The sequence below is a fragment of the Drosophila guanche genome, unplaced genomic scaffold (genome assembly GCF_900245975.1).
Source record: "Drosophila guanche unplaced genomic scaffold, DGUA_6, whole genome shotgun sequence".
Lineage (NCBI taxonomy): Eukaryota > Metazoa > Arthropoda > Insecta > Diptera > Drosophilidae > Drosophila > Drosophila guanche.
The window spans coordinates 2106703-2131511 of NW_022995746.1; the positions used below are offsets into that span (position 1 = coordinate 2106703).

Genomic DNA, 24809 nt, shown 5'->3' on the forward strand with positions numbered 1-24809 from the left:
TGTAAATAGACATTTATCTAAACTTTGAGCCTTTGAATACCTAAACATTTTCAATTTTCTATACGAATTCCTATATACATTAGACAATCAATTTTGGTCTGCTGTATGATCATTTTCTCTCATTTCTCGGGGCTAAATATACTATAATATTTATGTATATGTGTATGACATGACAACCTCACTAAACATAAGTATTTTTATGTGTATATAGATATATTATATTTGTTGTAAGAATACACACCAAAAATTCAATTGTATTCATTTATGTTCAAAATAGTTTTAAACCCGCTTTGAATGACCGACTAAATTCCTTGGACTAAGCAATCATCTATCGACTATAACTAATTGTGTTTGTTCCTTGGCTTACACCCTATGTAAATGTATGTATTTATGTATGTAATGTAATGTAATGTAATGTAATGTAGTACCCGTACTAGTGTCGAACAATGTTTGAAAATCGTTTTATGTTTTTTGTTTGGTTTTTCTATCAATTTAATCCATGAAGTAGCTAAAACTGCGACGCTTTCGACGGCTGCCCAAGACCGATCTGGAGCGCGTTTTTAACCTTAGTTACCCGGACTTAATCCAGCGATCAATGGAGTACTCCAAGGCGGATATCCAGCTGAAAGGAACACACACAATAATTACACAATAGATATAGGGATTATCTCCAGAGCTGTTACCGCTTCTTGTCCATTTCGCTTTCAGTGCAAAAATAATAGTGACGCAATTTCGTTTCTGGTGGTATTATCTCGAATGAATTCTTCTTGCCGGACGCATTTGTGGACATTGAGGCCACCTTATAGCCGTGCAAGCAGGCCATTCCTAAAGAAATTCAATTAATTGTCTGGCTGTCCGTGTATCGTGCTGTTGTTGACTCACCGAATGCACTCTTGCTATTTGCATCTTGGTAAAAATAGAGGCAGGCATCCTTAAGTACACAATAGCGTTTCGACCAGCCGCACCACCTTGAGCCCAATTTCAGCAAATAGCCAAAGCAATCGGGCCGCTGAATGCTGGTCGGAGCCTGGTACAAGCACCGCGCACTGTGAGGGGAAAATGATGTGAGAAACGAGCCCAGCCTCAAAGATCAGTAACCCACACACCTCTTGTCCAGCCACTGATTATCCTGGGCGGCAGCCTGGCGCAGCAAATTCAGCCATCTGTTGGCCAAGTCATCCGAGTCGGCGGCCACGTACATGGGTATGCCCTCGCCAGCATCCACTTTGAAGGCAAAAGGCTTGCCAATGTCCACGGGGCACAGATCCACAGTGTGCTTGGCCATGATCATGGCACCAACGGGCTGGGAGTCCTGCAAAAACATCCATTATGAAATGTTCCAACAAACTCTGCCAGGGATCGCACTTACATCTTCTGTTTTGTAGTAATACAGACAATTATCTGGCCGCAGGGAGAACCAACGTCTCACCCATTTCTTGGCATTGGGCGCCCCCTTGGCCTGTCCGCTCTGGCGCCACAAATAACCACTGAAGATGGGCTCGCTGGGTGGCTCCAGCTGCTCGTGCATTAGCACTCCAATGGTGCGGGCCACCTGTAGCTCCAGTTTCTCGCAGCCATCGTGGGCAATCTTCACGACCTCTGTGTGATGTTTGTCCAGCACCTGGATGCCATTTACCGATATGATAATGTCGCCCACCTCCAGGCCAGAGCTCTCCGCTGGCGTCTCCGGCTCGATGGCGGCCACCACGACAGGCTTTGAGCCGTGGATGCGGAAACCGAATTCACCCGAATCGCTCTTCACCACAACGGTTTTGTCCACGCCTGCGTGAGAGGAGAGGAATAAATATAATCAAGAGAATTTATATAAAGCGAAAGAGATTTGTTTGATTTGTGTGATTTTATTTCCGGAATATATATTCCGTTCACTATTTACCACTCGTGCCGTTGCTTAGCTTTGATATCACAAAACTTTCACGTGCCCATACCAAAAGCATTAGCTTTAAGACCTCCTCCAACTTGCGACGCACGGAATCCGGCGTGGAATTAGACGCTATTAATTCTGTGACACAAACGAAAACAAAAAGGCTTAAACAACCATGCGCATGGCGCCGCTGCTCCACTGTTTACCCACCAATCATTGGAACTAAGATTTTGTGTAAATATCGAATTTGGCCTTGGTAATAGTCTCTCACAATTTTTCGCACTTTTATTTCACATTTGGGCAGCGTTTTTACGGTCGGCACACAACAAAGCACGCACCACAACTAGCCACAAAAAACTACTACGAGTGTGTAGTTTATTTTTTACGGGTTCGCTCTAATGGTGCTGCAGCATATGTTTATCTGTCTGTCTCTATGCCAAGTGCCGGTCATGAAAATTCGGAGCGCCATCGACCGACCGACCGACCATTCATTATCTATGAACAGTTCTCCCGCTCCGGCCAGTGGCTCGCCTCTCTCGCAGCGCGCACGTTGTGCCAAAATTAGAATATTGTTTGGTTGTGCACAGAAAAGGGTGTCCGAAGTGTGAGTACCAAACAGGGTGTCTCAAGATTAAAGCAACAAAGTGCAGCGAAGAGTGTGGGAGAGTAAACGGCACAGCCACAGCTCGCAAATAACTGTAAACAAATGCGAATCGAGTCTCTCTTGGCTCATTTCGTTTTGCGCTCAAGCACAGACCGATTCTTGCGCTTCTCTTTTGTAGCTGTTCTTCATTGAGCGTGCGCAGCTCGCTCTCCCATTGCAGTCGTTAATGTAACGGTTTCTCCCTGGTATTTTGTTTACTTTTGTTTCACTTACGGAAATTATTATTCTTCTGGCGATGATACATCTCCAGCGTGCAGCGACGTTGAACCAGACGATGGAGTATCACCTGGTACTTGGCATGGAAACCCTTCTCGGACTCTGTGGAGGCGCGGCGCTCACGCGAACGATCTGTGGAAGAGAACAACTTAGCATCCACAGCTAAAGTTCATTTAGGATTTCCTCTCACCGAAACACTGATGGTCCAGCTGCGTCCACAGATCATCATCCGTGAGCCGGGTGTATCTGCCTTCGTCGTAGTGGCCCTTGTAGATGATATGCTGGTTCGGTTCCGTGCCGATGTCGGGCAGCACGCAGGGACTGGAGCCAGCGGGACGTAGCACAGGGGTGTTGGGCAAACTGGGCGCTCGGCCACGCTCCTCGCTCTTGGCTCTGATGTTCTCCTGGCGTGTCTTGTAGTGCCTGCCCCGCTCCCCGGCGTGATAGCGCTCCTCGGAGCGGAATCGCTTGTCCATTTTCTTGTACAGCCGCTGAGTGGTCTTCGTGGTCACGGGGGAGTCGGCAAAGTCCGACGGCGGCTTCACAATGTCCGCCTCCTGCTCGATGTAGGGTATGGACTCCACGGAGTCTCCCACCAGCTCCTGCTGCTTGCCCTCCATCTCCTTGCCACAGTGGTGGCAGTGGCCCTGATCCGCGGCCTCGCTGTAGAAAACCGAATCGGAGCCGGGCGACACCGAGCGCAGGGACTCGATGGATTTGGCCTTCAGCTGGCCCGTCGCCTCCGAAGCGGACTTGGAGTGAGTGCTTCTGACTGTGGGCAGTTTCGGCGATAGCAGAGATGTGGGCGTGGCACAGCTGTGTGGCTGTGGCTGTGGCTGTGGCTGAGGCTTCTTCACCTGCTCGAGGTCCTGCTGCAGCTCCTTCTCCTGTGGCGGCGGTGGCGCCACTCCAATGACTGTGGTGGTGGTGGTTTCCGTCGTTATGGCTGCTGTCGTGGGCACAATGCTCGGCCTCGGGCTGGGACCCACTGTGGTGGTCATGCTGCCATCCAGCAGCAACTCCGTATCCCCACTGGCGCTGCTCAGTCCATAGATGGTGGGTCGAGTCCTGCGAGCCGCTGCCGCTGCCAGCACATCCTCCCTGGAGCTCTTGCGCAGCTGTCGCCGTATCTTGGGACGGAAACGTTTGATCTTGCTGGGACTTCCATTCTCCAGTGCGCCAGCACTGTGCTGCTCCGGGGACTGCAGCGACTGCTTCCCCGCCAGGGACTTCTTGATGGGACTGGTGAGGGCGCGCATGTTCTCCTTCTCAATGTCCAGCTTCATGCTGGTCTTGCGCCGCTTGTTATCCTCGTGTCTGAGGCGGCGAGCCTTGCAGGTGGTGGTGACCTGCTCCTCGTCGTCCTCTTCGTGTGGACTCTCGTAGTAGCCGGAGGAGGAGTAACGCACCTCACTGCGCTCATCCTCGGATATGGATTCGGGTTTGGGTTTCCCCACAGCCGCAGACTCAGCCGCTGCATCTGTTACCTTGATTTGCTGGCTAGCAGAGCTGGCCATCGACTGTGCTTGGGGTTGGGGTTGGGGTTGGGGTTGGGACTGCATCTCCTTAGCTGGCGATTTGATAACCTGACAACTGCCCGAGGATGTGGTGCTGCTGATCGAATGCGAGGGCGACTTTCTGGTCAACTCTGCCACCGAGCCACCCATGGGGGACTTGAGCGACGACTGCGACACTCTCAGTTGCTTCTCCTTCTCAGACGAACCATCGTGCAGCAGATCCTCCCGCATGGAGTACAGCGAGCTGGCACTCTCGAAGGAGCTGCCCGCATGGGTCTTATCCAGCTGCGAGCTCTGAGTGGAGACTGTCGAGAGAAAAGGGCAAAGAAGAAATTTAACAAAACTTCTGGCAGATATTTTGTAAGGTTTTTCACAGCTAAAAGCATTGCGAGCAAGGCAACAGGCAACAACAACAAACTAGCGAGACAGAGAAAACGAGATTTAGAGAGATTTAGAGAGAGAGAGAGAGAGAGCTAATAGGCTGTTTAACACTACAACTAGTTCTAAGGATCTGTAAGCTGTGAAAGCGGTGATTTGGTGGGTGGGTCACAAAATATGATTGGATTTCACTTTCTGCTGAACGGAACAAGGCTGCACACAACATTGATGATGGTTACAGGACATTCACACACACACAGAGAATACTTTTGAGTGTCTCTCCCAAACCTGGCACTTGTGTCGCGGACGATGAACTGGTCGTTGTCGGCGGTGTCTTAATACCTGGTGTACGCTTCGAGTTATCCGTGCAGGTGGCATACTCCTCTGTATTCGTGCTGCACTCGGAGATGTCCGCACTTCGAGCATAGTCCGGCACAGCCATGGGCAGAAATGAGGCATCCGAGTGTCTGCAAGGGGAGTAGAATTTGGTAAACGAAAGAAGGATTCAAATCCTGCTTCTGCTCCACCTTTGTTTCCCTGCTGGTCCACTTGGATACATGAGCTGGCGCGCATCTGGCACGGAACTCCTGGGCATCATGGCCCGCAGCTTGAGCAGCGGCGAGGCAGAGTCCATGCTGGATGGGGTTACGGCAATGGCTGGAGGCGGCACCAGCGGCAGCGTGGAGGAGGCAGGCCTGGAAGTGGTTGGCGTTGGCGTCTTGATGATCTTTGGCAGTGTCTGTAGGCCATAGGTGGGGCTCTAAAAGATAAAAGGGAAGATCAGCAACCACTCCCAAAGCAGCTCTCCCACGTCCCACCTGCTCCTCAAAATCCAAGGCATCCGTGTCCACGGAACTCCTCTGCTGATGCTGCAGCAGCAGGTTCTTGCGCTTCGATGAGGGCGTCAGCAGCAGATTGGAGCTGTAGGAGCCATCGGAGATGTGCTGCTCGGCGGTCAGCACGGTCACCTGCGACTCATTCCAAATGCCATCGGAGTGGTCGCGTGTCGTGTCGTTGGCCAGCGAGTCTGAGGATGGATAAGTTGAGACATTGGCCAGCAGCAGCTCCTCGCGGCAGGGACTGGCCGGCGTGGAGGGCAGACGTAGACCAGGTCCAGGTGCTGGAAAGATGCCTGCGGCAGCGGCAGCGGCAGCGGCATAATCATCATCCAGGCTGACGGAACGCTTGCGGAATTGCGAACGCTTGTCCTGAATGTCCTCGAGGATGAGTGGTGGCGGTGGTGCTGCTGGTGGCTCCACCTTGCAGCCACAGGGGATTATGTTCTCATAGATGGGATCCTCATCCTCGGGGTGTTCGTTCTCTGTGCGATTCCGCTCCGATTCGGCTTCCTCCTCGTCATCCTCCTCGGGGTCCTGCTCCTGTTCATCGTCCTCCTCCTCGTCCTCGTCCTCGTCCGCGTCGCTGGGCACAAGCTCAACTTTTCTAGCCTCAACCTCGACTGACTTCAGCTTCGGGAGCGTCAAAGCAGCGGCCTGGGCCATTCGCTGCTGCTGCATCTTCCGCATGGCAATCTCCGCCTTGTGCTGCTTCCGATGCTTCAGCTGCAGCTTGGGACTGGGCTTCGGGGACACGTGCGGCTTAAAGTCAATGAAAATCTCCTGCTCATCGCGTCGCAGCCCGCCGCCTGCGTGCGGCTCATCCGGGAAGCAGCTGACCTTGTCGCGCCGTCGGAAGGATGTGCGCGGCCCAAAGCCATCGATGAGCTTCTCCGTCTGGCCATAGACCGGCATGGACTGGCGCCGCAGATCGTCCCTGCGGAACGGGGAGTCCATCATCTGCGGCAGCATGGACATGCGCCGCGCCGCCTGCTCCATGCACAGCTCCGAGCTGTAGCTCTCCGTTTCGTGTGGATGCGAGGGACCGTCCTCCTCCTCCTCCTCCTCCTCCTCATCGTCGTAGTACTCCTCCACATCCTCCGGCTCGTCGTCGTTCTTGCAGTACTCACTGGGCGGTGGCAGCAAGTGCGGACGCGTAAAGTCCAGTTCCACAACCTCCGTCAAATGTCCGTGCAGGGTATCCGCTCGTCGGGGCAAACTGTTCGAGTAAAAATCCGCCTCGGGGCGCGTGCGTCGCGGCAAGCTGTTGCTCTCGTAGTCGAAGCTCTCGTTGAGCGCCACAGCTGCGGCATTTACATTCACATACTCCACATTCTGTTCCGCCGCAGAGGGACGTCCTGCCCGGCTCAAGTGCTCCATGCCCAGGCCATAGCTGTGGGGGTCGAGGAGCGGCGGCGGTGGCTTGTAGTACATAATATTGTTCTGGGCATCCGAGAGGGTTTGCAGCGGCGTCACATCCTGCGATTGGGTGCGGTAGATCATTTCATGTGGGTAGATTATGCTGCGAAAAGATCAAAGATCCACTAGATCAAAGTACTTGGAAGGAGTGTCTCTGCCTTACCCCTGTGGATAAGGCTGCGCCTGCGCATCCCTGCCATTGGGTATCTCCGAGAGGCTCTTTGTCAACTTCTTGCCATTCTGCAGGCCATTGGTTTGTGCTCCCTGGGAGACCACCTTGATGCGATGTGGCGGCCTGGGACTCAGTGACAGAACTTGGGTGCTGTACCCAGCCTGCCGGCGCGCCGCCGCCTCCGTTTGTGTGGCCTGAGTTTTCATCGCATTGCGAAACTTTTTCTCCACAATCAGAACCTCCGGACTGAGCGGTGGCAGTGGCAGCGGCAGCGGCAGCGGCTGTGGTATGATGAGGCCCAGCATGTTGTCTAGCGGAAGAGTAAAGCGTTCAATAATAATCATCATGGACTGACTTGATGGCAGCTTACCCCCCAATGGCTGATGCAGATGAATGGGCGCATGATGATGCTGACATGTCTGCAGTTGCACGGGCGGTGGCAGCCACGTTTTGGGCAGCGTGGAGCTCTGTGCAGCGGGCTGCAGTGTCTCGTACATGGAGCCAGAGGCTATGATGGGCTTCTTGCCACCAATCAAACGCTCCTGACTGCTGGCCGACTTCAAGCGGCCCGAGGAGCGAAATCCCGCATTGACATTATCGAAGCTGGTCAGCGTGTGCGAGCGAGCAAAGCTCACGTGTTTGGTTCTGCAGGAGAAAGTTGAAGGATTAAAAAGGATTTATCTGTGGGTAGATCCATGGGTTACCTTCCCGCTGCCTGCTGCTGCTGCTGCTGCTGCTGCTGCTGATGATGGTGTGCGTGTGGCATCGTGGCATATGTGGGGCAGTGATACGAGCTGTGGAGTAAGTAAATCACACACAAAGAACTATCAGCACAACTTTCCCCATTTGCTGCTTGCTCGTGGGACTATTATTTACATTCAGTTTTTTATATTCAACTTTAGTTTTCAACTATGTTTTGCTCTCTTTTTTTACTCATTTGCATTTCGATCACGTGCAGACACAGAACATAAAATGAAAACATTTTTAGCGCACTTTTTTTAATGTTTCTTTTTGGTTTTTGCTCTTTTTTTCTTTGTCGTTTCTTTAGCTATTTTTTAATTTAAGTATTTAGTTTTTGTTAGTTTTAGGATCACTTTACATACCAAACATTTAGATTAGCGATTTGATTGGTGTGTGATGTTGGTGGTGTAGGATTTGGTGGAGCGCAAAGCTCGACATAATAATTCCGTAGCAAAACATCCTGGTAAAAGGATTCAAGTGGTGCTGTACAACAAGTTGCCCTTTACACATTTTGTTACATCATTTTTTGTTTTTTTTTAGTATTTGTGGGTTTGAATTTTGTTTATTTTTTACAGTCGTTTTTTTTTTGGTTTTTCGATTGATTTTTGGATAGAGAAGGGATAGGTGAATGAATAACGAAAGAGTATACGAAAAAAGGTATTTTTTATACAGCATTTCTAGTTCTCAGGTTTCGGGCAGAAGTTATTGAATATTTGTTGTTGTTGTTGTTGTTGTTTTTTGGGAAGCAAAAAGCGAGCGGCGAGCAAAATGGAAAGTGAAATTTGTGATTGGAAAGGGGAAAGGGGAAAGCGCTGAAGGTGTTTGATTCTCTTTTGGGGGCAAGCATTGGCAAGCGATAGTCAGTTACGATATTTACGAGGGTTACAGTACAGCTATGGTAGAGAGCTACGAGTCTACGGATAGTGCGAGACAGTTTGAAAGCATGATCTAGCGAGACAGTTGGTGGCATAGCAGTTTTAACAGTTTTTCGATTTTTCGATTTTAATTTACTTTTGTTTATGTTTTCTGTTCAGTTATCAGCGTATCGGAGCACATACCTATGATTCGTTTGGTACTCGGAGTTGTTGTTGCTTTGCTGCTGCTGCTGCTGCTGTCCTATCCAGGTGTATCTGCCACCCAGATCCGGCTCACTCGACTTGCCCGTGCTCAGAATCGAGGCTGGCTGTCGTCGAAAATAGGAACTATCCAATTCGTGTGTGTCCGTATAGTTGTTTTGATATCTAATCAAAGGAATTTGAATACTTTTCGTATTATTTGTTTAGTTCTACTCACCGTGGATACTTCTCGAAGGGCGCGTAGGCTGCCAAATTCTCATCGGAGGGCACACGACGGCCCACACAGCCGCCCAAAAAGCTGCCCGACTGCGTCTGTCCGCGTCGCGAAAGGCAACCAAAGAAGCGTTCTCGTCGCGGACGCTGCTCAATGCTGTGCAGCTGTCGATCTGTGAGGCAATACTGTAAGGGAATATATATTTTAGGAATATATATTTACAAATAATAGTTAGATCTTATTGCTTGCCTGTTCCCTGATATCCCCGCGCGAGTAGACGCTGGCTCGTGGTTGTAGCTCGGTGGAAAGCGTGTGACGTAGTCGTCTTCGGCCTGTGTTTTCATCTTCGGAGTCATAGCTGCGATCCATGTGGCTGGAGTAGGTGGCCTGCGATGGTTACAGCAAGTTTTAATCACTCATTTTCGAGAGAAAAGTATCGAGAGTGATTTCTTGGCATATTTCTGGCCTTTCTTTTTAACTTAATTTGATTGTGTTCTGCTCCTTGTTCATTCTTTTCAGTCATTCCCCAGCCTTAACTCTTTCGCTCCACCCTTTTGCTACCCGTTCATTAACTGATATTGATCACAGTTCTATTCCCACAAAGACTTCTCCACTATAATCTCTTTGAATGACTCCACTGCCCTTCCAAGTGCCTCAGTTCCTTTCTGCCCCCAGTTATCTTTCAAATGTTTTCCTTGATTCCCGAAGTAAGATTTCCATCGAAATAATTGTGTCAATCATCCGCAAATGGCAGTGGCACTGGCAGTGACACTGACAGCAGCTCCCCCTGCCTCTAGCCAATTGCCACTTGTGATTTAACCACTCTGCAAATTAATTGACTGCGTGTGGCACAGGTTACGTACCTTGGCGGAGACCTCAATGTTGCCCAATGACACAGCATGGTGGAGGCCTGCAAATGAAATGAAATTTCTCAGAGAGAAGTACATAAAACATGGCGTAAACACACACATAAAATATGTGATTAGGTGCCATGTTTTAGTGGCGAACTCAAGGACTTACCAGTGCCGCTGCGAGGACCTGCGACTGTGCCAGTGCCAGTGCCAGTCGTTGATGCTGTGCCCGTGCCACGCAAGGCAATATCCATTTTCAGCGAAACAAACACAAGTCAAAGAAATACAATAAAAGAAAAGAAAAGAAAAGCAAAAGGAAAAGCGAAACAAGGGCAGGCACACACACACACACACACACACACACACACGGAGAGAGCGTAGAGATAAATGTGGAAATCTATGTGGAGATGTGTGCAAAATCTTCTTCGTTGTTGTTGTTTCTGCTGTTATTTCTGAGGCAGTTTCTGCTCCTCCTGCAACATCATCTTCTGAGGCATCTTCGCAGCATTCCTGAGCATCGTGGCATCAATATTGATGATTAAAATGAAAACTTAATTGCTACAAGTTCTGCGCTTCGTTCGTTGTCTTCGACTTGAATGGTTTCATTTGAGTTGTTATCCTTTTGGATGCTTCCTTCTGCTGCTGCCTTTTGTACACTAAGCTCCCCTGTGGACTTATGCAAGGCAGTCCTCGTCCTCGTCAGCAATCGATATTCGCGTTGGCTGCCCAAAAAAAAAAAAAAGGGGGAACCGTGGCGAAAAAGCACCGACAAGAATTTAGACTCCGTTTTCCGGTAGATTTTCCTTCACTGCTGCTGCTGCTGCTGCTGCTGCTGTCTTTTCCTTGCACCAAAAAGTGCGTTTTGCTTGTTCCTTTTTTGGGTTTAAATGTTGCTTATATCTTGAGCTATTTCCACATCGTAGTCCTTTGCTTTCAAAGGTTTTTCCTGTCTATGTGTGTGTGTGGTGCGCTGCGTGTGGCTTTAGGTAACCCCCGACAGACGACACAGCGTTACGGAATGGCAAGTTGTATCCAAAAAACACGCTCCGTGCGCCGCGGCGTTGATGCTGGAACTGAAACGAAATGTGCGGCTGGGCACTCGCAGGATAACGTCTCCCATACGCGACGCACACGAGAGTAGGAGCGTGTGCGAGAGAGAGTGTCCGGAGAGAGTTCAGAGTCGCAAAGAGCGAGAGAGAGAGAGACTCCTGCTGGAAGCGCGGCAAACATTAAACAGATGTTCGGCATCCGTGGGGTGCGTGGCAGCAGCGACTGCAAAAGCGCAACAATGGACTTGTCTTTGCTCTAGGGCGGGTGGGGGGTGGGGGGTTCATGTTGTATCCGGACGCCTGGAAGTAGGCAACAGAGCGTGCGTGTGCGCATGACAGCGCAGCAGCGACGTCAGCAGAGCAGCAGCAATTGAAACAGCAGTGGCAGCATGACAGCTTCAGCCAACTAAGCGCGGCACGTACCAGTACCCAGTACCCAGTACCCAGCAGCATCTCCCAGCAGCCAGCCAGCGGCTAAATTTCACTTAGAACGCGTGTTGGACGCCTCCACCAAAGTTGACTTCACACGACGGCGGGCCCTGCAGCTTTAAGCGGCACAACAACATCTCACACACACACACACACACACACTCCCTTCCACTTGTCTTTTTTCTGTACTCCCTGCGAAGCCTCCCTAGTTTCGGGGAAGCTTTAATCGAAGCTTTTATGCCCTTGCCTTGCGGAAGAATTTAATTGGTTTTCGTGTGTCTGTGGGGGGGCAGGGCCGCAGCTCGGCATTAGAGGAGTAGTTAGGTTAATTTGCTTGAGATATCTGCCACAAATGAAAGAACAAAGCCACACAGAAGCCGCCCCAGGAACGGAAGTAAAACGCCGCTGCAGCTGGAAGCATTTTCAGCCACAAAAATAAAAGCAAACATTTCGTGTGGCATACTTTTAGGGGTCGAAATAATATTTTTTTTGCTGCTGCCGGGGAAGGCAATCATTGTGCACCATGGCTGCCCCGTGTAGTGTTATTACCAGTAGTTGCCATACAATTTTAAAAGATTTAGCATTTGGGCTAAGGGCAAGATAATGGCCGAGAATGTGGGCCACAAAGGTGCTAAATGGGCTGAAGGACTCTTTTGGAGATTCTTAATGAATAGTTGGGGATTAGTGGTTGGATTTTGTGTCTTAGGAGAGGCTTAGGCGGCTAAACACTTGGATAAGCTTTCTAATATAAATAAATCATAGTTTGCAGACGATTTTAGTATACATTTTCGATCTAGATTTCAGCCATAAAAGACTCAACGCACAGTCGAAAAAAGCATCGCATAAAAAGCCAATAAATTTGCATTATTTCCAAGACTTTTGTGGCTGTAAAAAGGTAAACAATGGCAAAGGGGAAGACCTCAGTTTACTCAACAAAGAGTTGCTTGGCGCTCTCTCTCTTTTTGCAATAAAATTATGTACTTATGAATGATGGCCCAAGACCCAAGACAATGGCTAGCCGGCATGCAAGCGCAGAGTAAATCATAATTTGCAAACCTTTTGCTTGGGGGCTGAGTCAACAAGCTGAGGCAGGGATCACGATCCCTTGAGCTATGGCAATCTCTAATCAGTTATATAGCCAAAATGCCCCGAACGTTGCCCTAAACATTTCCCCATATACGGCAAACCATATACGAGCAGATGACAATAGTTTCCGTATCCGTATCCGTTTCGGGCGCCGCAGCGTGTGTGTTTGCTTAACCAAAATCCACCCCCAGCCCAGGGTGTGTGTGGGTGTGTCTGTGCTTCTGGGTAAAATAAACCATATCTATGTTTGTGCCACGTTCTGTGTGGCATGCATATGTATGAGAATAGCATCTATGAGACGCGTGTGTTCGGCTGTGTAAGCTTGCAGCAAATTGTCTTATGGCTTTTCGGCCGTAGCTGCCTCTGTGAAATTTCTCGCCCGTCGAGCCGCTTACTACGCAAATATTCCGAGGCTTAAATGTGCTCTGCTATGGCGGCAGCCCAAGTCAATATCAAGCATACGCACTGTGCGCTGTGTCTGTTTCTGTGGCATAATGCATGAAAAATTGAGCATGTCATTGACGTTGTGTGGAATTGTGCTCTGTGTCGATTGTGCGGTTGTTTACAGTCTAGGCACGTACCATAATGGGTAGCTTGGGGCTGTGTGTACACACAATATATGCAACATTAAGAGGAGGTCTTGACTTTGGCGAGCGGCTAGGGTAAACTTTTTAATCGGCCCCGGCTTTACAGTGCCACAGAGGGTGGTCAGAGGGGGGGCCCCCTTTTTGGGGCATGTTGTGGCAACACACACAAATTGACGCTTCATGTTAATGCCATTAATTAATAAATGAAATATGACATTGGCAGTGCTGTTGAACTTGTTTATTAAATTTTAGCACGTAATAAATGAAAACTTTACTGTGGCCACTGGCAAGCGTCCATTGTCCTTTGGCCACGTCGTTTGGGGTTAAAACTGTTCGTCCTGGGGCTGTCGCTTAATGTCACGACCCTAATTGAATGGAATTGAATATAGTTGTGGGGCTTGGGCTTAAGTTTCCATTTAGTTGCTTTCCTTTATTAACATTTATCACACTAAACTACTAATGATAAAGAGTTACAAAGTTTTCTTGAGTTTCTTGCTTAGGTTTTGCGCCAGAAAAAATCCCATATCTAAATCTTGGCACAGATAAAAATTGTTTTAGCTACAAGTTGTACCTTCAAATTGGTTAGTTTTTCAGTTATCAGTTTCCGTTTTTTTCTTGTTTTAATGTACGTTCATTTGATGCAAATTTTCATTGGTTTTTCCTCTCTCTTTTTCGCATCGAACACAAATGGCAAACATTTATGTGGGAGTATTTAGGGTTTTTTCTTAGTGGAAAGTTTATATCTAATTTTAATGACCTTGAAAGAGTGGAAAAATGTGTTCGTAGGAGTTTAGTTTGGCTTCGATATCATAATATAAGTAAATGTTCTCCTGCTGGCAGTTTATTTGCTTCGTTTTCATCGAGTTTTGTGTGAGAAATTTAGATGGCAGTGTTTGAGGCGTACATTTTCCTTGGGCTCTTTCCCATTTATGGGAATCCCTCAATTTCGTTTGGTTTTTGCATGACTTTTAGGATTTCTATTCATTTATTTTACATATTGTTTTTATGCAAACATTTTCACTTGCCTTTTTTGCATTAGATTTGTATCTTTTATTGTTTCCAAAAACAATATGCAACAATCATCCACCGCTGACACTTTGATGTTGTTTTCCTTTTTGATATTTTGCTGTTTGTTTGCCGTTTCATTGGGCTTTTGTCAAGTATTTTATAAAATATTCTGTTTATGTTTGTTCAAGCTGCAGCAGCTGCAGCGGCTGTTAAACGATGCGCTTGTCCCACTATTCACAGCGGGTCAACAAGTATCTATGGGAAATCCTGTCGCCCAGCATGACAAAGTGCACAAAAATTCGCTGAATAGCAACAAAAGAGTCACGAGAATGGCCTTATGTATACGATGGGAGATTTCGATTGAATACATTTTCTAGGCAGCGACTTTCTGTCGGTGTAAAACGCATCGTGAAACAGCAGCTCTTTGCCCTTTGCCATTTGGCATTTTCACTTTGGTCTTTTCGTTTAAATGTTTTCATGCCATCGTTTAACTGTTGCACGAAACCTTTCCACTGTTTTTCCACTAATTATATGTACACCTCGAGTCCGCATTTCTAGTTTTAGTTTTAATTTAGCTGCCACTTTTTGTTGTTGAATTTCTAATTGTTTGCCAAATGGCTTTCTCTTATACTAATTTCACTTGTGTTTGTTTTTGTTGTTGCTACAATTTGTATGCCAATATTGGCTGCCATTGTTGTAGGCAATTTATGGTGGATTAACGCTCGGTTCCTGTGATAATTTGCAGCTTCAATTAATTATGTTTATCATAATGGTAATCATTGTTATTTTATATGCCTCGTTTGGGTATCGGTTTCGCTGCAGTTTCGCCTCGTTTGAGTTCCGAAAATAAGGCTCATTTCACTCAATCAGCGTGGCAAAAGTAATTTTCATTTTCATTGAGTTACGGTCTCTCTGTGTCTCTCTCTCTCTCTCTCTTTCTCTGTGTCTTTTGCTTAATTATGTATATTGTGTATACATTCATGTATATATTATTGAAAAATAAAGTACTTTTGCTGTCACGACAATCAGCACACGGCACTTGGCACTTGGCACTTCCCAATGGATCGCCGCTGGTGCCTGCTGGGTCCCGCCTCAGGGGAGACATCTGTAATGTGTGTCGACCTTACATATTCATATATGTATTCATGTATTCAGTATATATAGATTGGTAATCGGTATTCGGTGGTTAAATTGTATGCACGTTTATAAAATGGACCATTTAAGAAGTTTCTTTTGTTTTATAGCGTTCGTTTTTCGTTTCGATTGGAGCCGATTTTACCCATTTTGAAGTGCCTCATAAATATTTATGTTACTTTTGCCATCATTTCAATACTTTTGTTCTTCTTTCTGTTTTCTTTTTTCTGTTCTTTCCATTTATTATTATTATTTTTAGCTTGAGACACCCGATAAAGCTTTCTTTCGTCTGTCTGTAATCTCCATAATATATTCATATGCTAATGAGTACAAATTTTCATCCTAGCTTAATGAATGTGCTGTGAGTGCTCTTTCTTTGTTTAAGGTGTTGGCAGGGGGGGATTGGCAGTGGGTTTTTCAGCATTTTCCACATTCCGTTAGTGCTCCCTGGAGCTGGGAGCTTGGCGTGTATGTTTACATTTCTAATAGAGCTACGACAAAAGACTAGAAGAGATCTGACCAAAATTCTGAATTCGATTCACGTAACATGCAAGTGTGTTCGTGTGTGTGTGTGTGTGTGTGTGTGTGGGTTGGACTACTATAATAGCAAAATATAAGTTTTATAGGACCCAATTGGGGGTTCTACATTCTACATTCTACACCGAGGTGGTGATTTGCTCCACAAACTGCACGGCTCCGGGTCGACAAAGAGACTGAGAACGCTTCAGACGGCATTGTGGATTGTTTCGCATTGTCTGGCAGGCACCTCCTACTGCTCCTCCTGCTCCTTGGCTATGACGATGTGGCGTTCTCTGCAGCGAGGCATAGGCATGCGGCACGTAGATGAACTCACGAGTGGGACCTGCACCTGGACCTAGACCTGAACCGTGCCGGCAGTTACACTGCTGCGACATGGTGGATAAACCCTCTGGAACGCTGCGGCTGCGAGTGGAGTTCGCTCCTCCTCCTCCACCACCACCAGCCAAGTGTGCTCCAGCCATGTGTCCTCCTCCGTAGTTGGTGGCAGTGGTGGTGGTGGTGCTGGGACTGCAGGTGCATATCAATGCCTGCCTGCCATCCTGGGATCTGCAAAAGGCAAAGTGTAACAATTTGAAGGTTTTAGGCAAAAGTGTCAACACATCGACACAGCAGGCTATCAAGGGGGAGCCTCACAAGGCCACCACGCGAAGCCCGTTGCTAAATTGATTGTCTGTTCCTCTATGGCTTCGCTCTCGCCTGATTGCTCTCGATTGTCTTGCTCAATGGGAAATCTTTTAATTGGTTTTTGACTGTTTCATTTCGATTCGGTTTTGGATGCCTGAATTTGGGTACTGCCACCCATGGAGTATTGCTTATTTCAAGAGGTTTCTGCCTGGCATGTAGAATTGCTAGACTTTTGGGAGTGGCATTTATCGATAATTAATCGGCATTCTACGCACTCTAAGGAAGAATTTAATTGCCTTTTCTATGCCCAGCTTTGGTCGAAGGGTAATCATTTAGTTAAAGCGTTTCCCCACCCGCTTAATGTGCACTTTGATTTGGCAATCGACTTGCTACCAATACTCCAGTACTTTGCCCGCAGATAAACACAGCTAAGCCCCAAGGCAAAGGTTCACTGCACACCGGCGACTGTGGCCAGACAGCCAGTCAATGGAGAGGGCTGGGGTTGGGGTTGGGGTTGCTCATTGCTCTCCAGTGACCGGGACCGATTAGGCAGCCCATTCGTCAGACTGCTACCAGAGCTACTAGAGAGTAGTGGCCAGTGGCTCTAATGTCTGGCTGTGTCTGTGTGTACTTACTTGTTGCTCTTGTGGCAGCCCAGCTCGTAGGTGCTGTGGAAGCTGCAGTAGAGTCCATCGCAGCAGTTGTGCTGCTGTATGAAGGACAGACTGCGCTGCAGACGCTTGCCCATACGTGCGCCAATGCTGCCCTGGCCCACCTCATAGGCGCCGCCAGCACCGCGCACCTGCTGCATGTCCAGATTGTGGCAGCCAAGTTGCTGTGGATGCTGCTGCTGCTGCTGAGGCGGACCAGTGCCATGTAAATGGGAATGGGAATGATGATGCTGCTGCTGTTGTTGTTGTTGTTGTTGTTGCTGCATGTGGCGTTGGCAATAGTTGGCGCTGGTCTGCAGATACGGATCCATTTGATTGAGACTAATGCAGCTGCGACTGAGGAGATCTGGTGCCGGATACTCCCCATAGCCATAGTCCATGTGCATGTGAGGGGTGGGCCGATGCTGTCGCGCCGAGGAGTGCCGCATTAGCATGGGAGTGGGCAGGTGTCCATTCAAATGTGCCTGTCCACCTCGATGCTGATGCTGGTGATGGTGCTGCTGGTGTTGCTGGTGGTTCTGGTGATGCTGCTGCTGGTGATGCGGTTCACTGATAAAGAAAATTATGATGCCAGAGATGGCAGCCGCCGCGGAGCAAATGTAGTAACCCGCACGACCATACTTCAGGGAGTAATCGTTGAGAAAGGAAGTCAATGGCACACTGATCAGCACAGGCACCGATTCCACACCGCGAATGAAACCTGAAAGGGAATACAATCAGAGTATAAGCAATGCAAATTGTTGAGGTATAATCTTCTGACAGAGACAATGAAAAAATATGTTCTATGAGTGTGTGAGACGTCCCGTTAGACAGAGGGAGTGCGCGGTGTCTCAATTATCTTTTCGCCTCTGACCGAGACCCTGCTGCACGTTGATGCCTGCATAAACTCAAGCTTTAGCCCATCGCACGGTGGGCTATTTCAACTTGTGTGCTTATATATACTAAACTAAAATTAAGCTCTCTCTAAAATGCGTATTTTCATAATTAATGTACAGGGCACTCATTCAATGGTTTGACTTTAGCCACTTATTTTCGGATGAGTCCCCACTGTGCCGCGCCAAAAACTTCAGCGCTGGTCAATGCATTGAGGAAGCTGAGTAGCATTTCAGAGGCGAAGGTCAGCATAAAAGAGAATTGAAAGTACGAGCAACGCGCGCAGGTACCTGAAGCGTCAAACGCAAACTTAAAATGCATTTGATTCACATGCAATTTATTTGTACTGTATTTGCTTATTTCTACCTACCCCAAGCCTTGGAGAAATGTTTTAGTTTGATGCGTTCCAGTGCCAAAATCTTCAGCGAGTACTGAAAGCCGCCCAGGCCTATGCCATACAGCCAGCTGAGTATGCACAGGCCCTTGTAGCCCATGACAAAGGATAGAAAGAGTATGGCCAGCGCCACAATTGATATGAAGAGCTAGGAAAGAGCCAATAAGGATTACGTTTTCAATGGAAATGTTTTCTCTTTGAACACCCACCTGTGTGACAATTTTTGTATTAATTACAAAGTGTCGTATCACAAAAACACGACGCAGCAGAGCACCAGCTATAACAACACCCAAGGCCATGGAAATGCCCAGAAATGTTTGCAGTAGAACCAATTCCTGGACATCAGAGCCCTCCTTGGCGGCATTGAGAGCCTGCAAAAATAACAGATTTAAACAAGGAATACAATATCAATTATGGATTACTTACCATTAGGAACATGGGTGTATAAATGCCAAAGGACGCCACACTGGAGGTCATCAATAAAATCTTAACTGTCACCGATTTCAGTGATGATATGTCCAAAAAAAGATATCTCGTGGGCGACTCCACCCCAACTTCCTGGCTCAAAATCGGTTTCTTTTCCCTCATCTAAGTGGATGGAAAATTGATTTAAAGCGAAAACTTTATTGTATCCATGGAATTCGTGGGTTTTAATTTACCTTTTTGCGCTGATTCTTCAGATGCTGGATGGCCCGTCGCTGCGGGTGGTAGAGGGAGGCGGGTCGATACATGAGGCCCATGAAGAAGCTGAGTGCCGTTAGGGCGGCCACAATTTGCAGGCCGAGGCGCCAGCCGGCCTTGCCCACGCCCTCCTTGAGGATGACGGAGAACAATGCGATGCCCACACCCTCACCGGACATGGCCACCATTTCGACGAATTGACGGCGACGCTTAAAGTAATTGCCGAGCATCACGGTGGATGCCTCACGCACCATGGCGACACCAATGCCAAAGACGATGCCTGCGAGGATTTAGTGGGGTGCGAGTTTCAGTATGGGCACTGTCCGGGCAAAGTTATTTATTTATACGCACCATAACTGAAAACAACCTGTCCAAATTCCGTGGCAAATGAGGTGAACAGTATGCCCAAAGGCATCACCAGTCCACCCACAATGGACAGCAAACGAATGGAACGCTTTCGGCACAGGGACACCACAAACGGTGTGGCCAGCATGGAAATTGACCAGCTCAGGGCGCCCAGGAGCTCTGTGGAATGGCAGACACAAGCGGTGGAAAATTAAGCTTTTGAGTGATAATATTTTAAAGCAGAAAAGTCAACTTTGACGAAGGTCATTCTCCCTCAGCAGCAGGCAAACCAAGGAGAATTAACACATTTTCAGGTGGCAGTGAAAAGTAATCTCTTGAGTAATCTCACAAGGGGAAAGACGATTAAAATAAAAAGAAAGCAATTTAAGAGTGTGAAAACTGTGGTCACAGCTCTTTGAAATTGATTCTAAGCTTTTAATTACTGCTTTGGGGTTGTGCGGATGTGGGGATGTGTTTCATGTAATTAGAACGCAAATGAAAAGGATTGTGTTGTCACACAAATGTGTCCTTTCGTGAGAGATCTGCGTGTGAGTGTCTGGATTTAATTGCAGGAAAATGTATGCGCCATGGGAATACAAATGAAGTTTAAAAGCTGAAGAGCGGCACTCGTATGTTGTAAATTTAACTGATTTTTTAATGTCACATTTGGGTGTGCAAAATGTGTGTTTTCATGGTAACATTTCCAACGAGCTACAAACTTTTTAGTGGGTAAAAATGTTCAACTGGTTGCAAGCTTTTGATGGGGTAAAGTCGGACTAATGCTAAACGTTAAAATTGAATTAGCTTGCATTTCACAAAAGGTTAGTAAACATCTGTGCATTTATTCCGATATTTGATTCAATGAAGAAATTGTTTCGCTTTCACAGCATTTTTAAAGTGAATAAACTCGTATGTATCCACATTGCCATTTCAGAGGCAAGAAATCAAAAGGAAATACAAGCAATTTCAACATGAAGACATGCCGATGGACATGAAAATGTGTGTTAAAGGATGAACTTACACATCCTTCAGAGTACTTGTATTATTCTTGCCGTCGGAGTCAGTTAACACCGAGTGCTGGCAGTGTTCTTACACCTTGTTCGACACTCAACACTTGGCCTTAAAACCGGAGGTAAGCGAAACTCAAACAAATATTCATAGAGCAAAGAGCACACATCGAATATTACACAAAATATTTGCATTTTCAGTATGCACAAGTAGATGCAGGCACACAAACATTTTGATTGCTAGTCAGGGGAGTCGACAGGCTCTCGAAAAACAAAGAAAACAAGCAGAAAAACCAGGAAAATGCAGAGCAAAACTAGAAAATTACCAGCAAAACATGACAATCAACAACAGACTGCCCTGGCCACTGATTACACACTGCCGATTAGGCCATGGCCATGTCTCAGGTCTTAGGCTCTGACCTGTGTCCTGTGACTTACCTATGCCACTGGTATTATGCAAATACTGTACGGCGTAGAACAACAGCAGGCCGTAGCTCAGCTGCAGTCCGGTGGTTAGAATGTGAACGAGAAAGGACACACCGCAGATGATCCAGCCCCAGCCACCATCGGGATAGAAGTACTGCAAGCGGGAGAAAAAACCACAACACAAAATACCAAAAAAAGAGCAAGAGAGAGAGAGAGAGAGAGAGACAATTACAGTTTGACAAGCAGTGGTGAAAGAGGAGTGCCAGTGGGCGGTGCTCACCTGTCGGATGCGTGTGGTATCCACACCCGTGCGCCGCAATGCCGGTATATTCCGATGGAGCATATGAAATTCCCGATCGGCGAGTGCCGGAAAAGCCGAATCCTCCTCGTCGGCAATGTGTGGCACCGGCAAATGTGTCGTCGTCGGTGCATGAATGGGCATGCCCATGGTTGGGTGGGAGTGGCCCTCATAGCCTAAAACAATCGAACCACTGATTAAATGATGGACAAAATGGCCACCGGGTTGGCCTCATTACTCACCAAAGTAGCAGCCGCCGCCATTCGGCTTGTTTCTTTGTTGCATCTGCTGATGGTGCACCTGCTGCTGCTGCTGCTGCTGTTGATACCAATTATCGCAGATGCAATATTGGGGGGCATACTGATGATGCTGGTGATGTGGAGTGCCCGTGCTGGGATTGTACATATAACAGCAGCCATTCAAATTGGCATTCGCACCACCCCCGTACCATCTGGGTGGCGGTGGGGCGGGCAATATGCCAGCGCCGCCATGTCGACTGCAGGCGACAGGATGCTGTGCCTGTGCCTGTCCCTGTGCCTGTCCCTGCTGATGCTGGTCAATCGTGGGCAATGTGGCATAGCTGCCAAAATTGTCACAATGCCGCTTGGCCGTTTGCAGAGGGAAACGCGGCAGGGCGCCGGCGGCGGCACCAGCACCAGCTCCAGCGGCTGTGCCTCCAGCCTGGCAGTGTGACTGCATTTTTGTTTGCTGTTCGTGGAGCTCCTGGAGCTGTTCAGTGGATAGATTCGAGAGACGGGGACATGAAACCCACCAGGCCAATGGCTGATTATTGAAACGACACTCGGTGCACAAATAACGCGCGGGTGTGTGGTGGACAGGTTGTGCCTGTCCCTGTGCCTGTGCCTGTGTCGCCTCCTTGTTATCCTGTAGCTGCAGTTTCGGTTTCAGCTCTCGCTCGCTCTGCTCTGCCAGCTTCTTCGTTGTGTTCGTTGCGGACTTGTGGCCCTGTTTCGGTTGCGGATGCTCACAGCTCAGATTGTATCTTCGTCACAGCGCACATTTGTTGCACAGCACGGGACTCCTGTGCTTGGGCCTCACCAGACTCGAGTACTGTCTATCCTCCGCGTGTCTTTCCAGATGGTGGGGACAGGGCTGGGCGGCTGTTGCTGCGGGCAGCAATTGGGGACAGCTGCCGTATAGGGCTGATGAGGTATTCGATAAGCGGCGATAGTATGGTATCCTATGCTCCATATCATCGCCACCAGAGGCTGCTGCTGCTGTTGCTGCTGTTGCTGCTAAAGAGCCGTAGGGATGATGCTGCTGCTGTCCTCCTGCTGGCACTGTGGCTGCTGGAAGGCAGGACGCGATGAGGCTCCGGTTATCTCTACTATCACTGCAGTTGCAATCACATGTACACTGGATGACCATTGTACTCCTTCCACCGCCGCTCCACTCAAAATGCTTTTACTGCCTGTGTCCGTGTGTGTATCTGTGTGATGTCAACTTCAATGCATGCAGCGGGACATTATTTTGGAGGCTGAGGTCTCGGTTTCGGGTTGGTTTTTCTGGCAATGTTTTTGGGTTTTTCTGGTTGTCGTATTTCTAGGCAACAGCCAGCAGCCGACGAGTGCAACCATTTTGGGCCATCTCAAACACTTTTGCAGCCTGAAAAACTGAAAATGAATAGCGAAATAGAGGCTAGAGCGGGGTTGGCGGTGGGGGTGTGCTTTGGTTCCGTAAATAAATCAAATCAAAATCAATTTGTTTACCCTGCCAGCCGGGAGCACACAAAACAAGAAGCATATGCAATGCATAATTCAATTTGCTGTTCAATTGCCTGTATTCCATGCCCTGCCACAACACGAAGCAAGAACCTTGCCACAGCCCACACACAAGAGTGGTGGAGTGGAGAGGCGTGTCGAGTGTGAAAATCGGATTAGATGAGTGCAATTCTGCGGTCACTCTGGCATAAGAACTAGAGCACGGCGCCCACCCCAAGGGTCGTTGTCAATGCAATTTTCAGTTCAATTTGATAAATATTTAAACCAAATGTGCATAAAAAATACCTAACTTGGGTGTTCATTTCATTCAGATATTTATTGCTTTAATTATTCATACATGGAATGTGCTCGGTCAGGGCATAACAAAAGTCCAACTGTAATTTCAGTTTGCCCTTAAAATCCCTCTCCCACTCTGAGCTTTTGAAGGACCCTTATCAAAGTCAATGTGCAAAATGAATGTCCAAAATTTGGCATGCTTATTATGGGTTCTTAGCCATATAAATGTTGCCAATCATTTACGCATACAATATTTTACCATACATCAGTCTCAATAATCATTATTATTATCTAAAAAAAAACTCTTTTGTGGGTGTTATGGCGATTATTGTTATATTATTCACATTAACATTAAATGTGGAGAATAAATTCGGCAAAAATCGGACACAAATTGCACCATTTAAGCGGCTTACAAACTTCAATTCAGAGCACTCCAAATTACCTTTTTTACCATCAAAATTGACGTGACAAGTTTCCCAGAATGCAGTCTTGGTACCCAAGAAAACGCTCTGTTGGAAAATCTATTAAGGAAAATATGTAGCTACATTCCTACGGATGCAGAAAATGCCTTTAGTGCCGGACACATGGCAGCAACACAAGATTTTATGGGGCTGCAGGGAGAGATTTCGTTGCTTAAGAGCTTCTTCCTTTTTGCCATAAAAAGAGCAAAGCTGGAACAGAAAATTGCGTTAGTTTTCCTCTAGTTTCTCTCTTCTCTCTCCTCTCTCCTCTCTCTGTGCATTCATAAGCTTCACAAATCATTGGCTGAAGCTTGAGACATCATTCTTTGGGTATCATTAAATTTCTGGGAGCGTCGACAATTTCAAGAAGTTGCAATGAAACATCAAGTGTCGGACAGTCTGTCTCTCTGTCTCTCTGTTTGTGATTCTGTCGGAGTTTACCGTAACTTGATTGATTTATGTGTTTATCTTTTGACTATTTCTCGATTTGGGAAAGAGCGATGGCGGCGGAGGAGGAGGCTGCGATGCTATCATTTAGATTAGTCCAATGTCCCATTGAGGAGCTATAAAAATGATAAATGATCTGCTCGGCAGATCCAAGGGAAAAGCCAAGGGAAAATGCCAACGAAATGCCAACGAAAAGCGAAAGCCACAGTTACAGCAAAACTTGCATCAGAATTGCAGAAGGAGGAACTTTTGCTTGTAACTTGTGTAGCCGTGTGGCAGGCAGGAGGCAGCCTCCTGCATGCAGCATGTGGAAAGTGGCAGTGTGCCGGTATGACCCGACGTTGGCCCAGTTATCCCCCGTTTTATGGCTGCGCACACAACGATTTAGCCAAAGAGAATTTTACAATGCACAGAGGCGCATTTAAATTGATTGTAAGCAAGTGAGAAGCAGCTGAGGAGCCAGGGGGGAAGTGGAAGCGGAAGGTAGCAGCAGCAGCAGCAGCACCAGTCAGAAGAAAGGAAGAAAGGCTGCCAGGAAGCAGCCAGGAAGGACCACCGAAAGGATGGAACATCAATCAAAAAAACCTTGCTGCAATGGAGCTCAAGCCGGATGTAGCAGGATGTGGAGTGTAAGGAGCAAGTTCAGGCGATGCCATGACTACTACGAGTATTACCTGTGGAAACATAAAATTTAACAACAACAAGGAGCAAACAAGCAATCCATAACGATATCCTCGTCTATCCTTTTGCCGCCCGCTCTCTTTC

The 24809-nt window shown here is 47.6% G+C and overlaps 2 protein-coding genes across 5 annotated transcripts; both read right to left on the reverse strand.

The window, feature by feature from the left end:
- Positions 1-487: 487 nt before the first annotated feature.
- LOC117582019 lies at positions 488-11026 on the reverse strand. Of its 4 annotated transcripts, none has more exons than XM_034269540.1 (19): positions 10136-11026; positions 9979-10025; positions 9365-9502; positions 9119-9300; positions 8884-9066; positions 8188-8325; positions 7789-7878; positions 7455-7729; positions 7076-7394; positions 5476-7015; positions 5185-5417; positions 4946-5124; positions 2953-4584; positions 2760-2894; positions 1370-1782; positions 1107-1312; positions 883-1046; positions 684-825; positions 488-622 (listed from the first exon to the last, which is right to left on the reverse strand). In XM_034269540.1, exons 1-19 carry the CDS (start codon positions 10218-10220, stop codon positions 571-573), a joined length of 6153 nt encoding a protein of 2050 aa, XP_034125431.1. In that variant the 5' UTR covers positions 10221-11026; the 3' UTR covers positions 488-570. The 4 variants fall into 4 exon arrangements, with proteins under 4 accessions (XP_034125431.1, XP_034125432.1, XP_034125433.1 ...); XM_034269541.1 differs by having other exon boundaries at positions 492-622; positions 5000-5124; XM_034269542.1 differs by lacking the exon at positions 8188-8325 and having other exon boundaries at positions 492-622.
- Positions 11027-14939: 3913 nt separating this feature from the next.
- On the reverse strand, positions 14940-22715 carry LOC117582240. The gene is made up of 11 exons (XM_034269851.1): positions 22138-22715; positions 21361-21894; positions 21101-21294; positions 20833-20974; positions 19394-19567; positions 19021-19322; positions 18788-18949; positions 18571-18732; positions 18338-18509; positions 17059-17794; positions 14940-16345 (listed from the first exon to the last, which is right to left on the reverse strand). Exons 1-11 carry the CDS (start codon positions 22505-22507, stop codon positions 15916-15918), a joined length of 3378 nt encoding a protein of 1125 aa, XP_034125742.1. The 5' UTR covers positions 22508-22715; the 3' UTR covers positions 14940-15915.
- Positions 22716-24809: the final 2094 nt, after the last annotated feature.

What these genes read in the sequence shown, in the direction of transcription:
- LOC117582019 (XM_034269540.1), bottom strand. Translation starts at nt 10,220, where the DNA reads ATGGATATTGCCTTGCGTGGCACGGGCACAGCATCAACGACTGGCACT. An exon ending in CCCTTCGAGAAGTATCCACG is followed by an intron (nt 9,067 to 9,118) that starts GTGAGTAGAACT and finishes TCCTTTGATTAG; the next exon opens with ATATCAAAACAACTATACGG. An exon ending in CCAGAAGAATAATAATTTCC is followed by an intron (nt 1,783 to 2,759) that starts GTAAGTGAAACA and finishes CCTCTCACGCAG; the next exon opens with GCGTGGACAAAACCGTTGTG.
- LOC117582240 (XM_034269851.1), bottom strand. Translation starts at nt 22,507, where the DNA reads ATGGTCATCCAGTGTACATGTGATTGCAACTGCAGTGATAGTAGAGAT. An exon ending in TCCCGTGCTGTGCAACAAAT is followed by an intron (nt 21,895 to 22,137) that starts GTGCGCTGTGAC and finishes ATCAGCCATTGG; the next exon opens with CCTGGTGGGTTTCATGTCCC. An exon ending in ACAGGTTGTTTTCAGTTATG is followed by an intron (nt 19,323 to 19,393) that starts GTGCGTATAAAT and finishes AAATCCTCGCAG; the next exon opens with GCATCGTCTTTGGCATTGGT.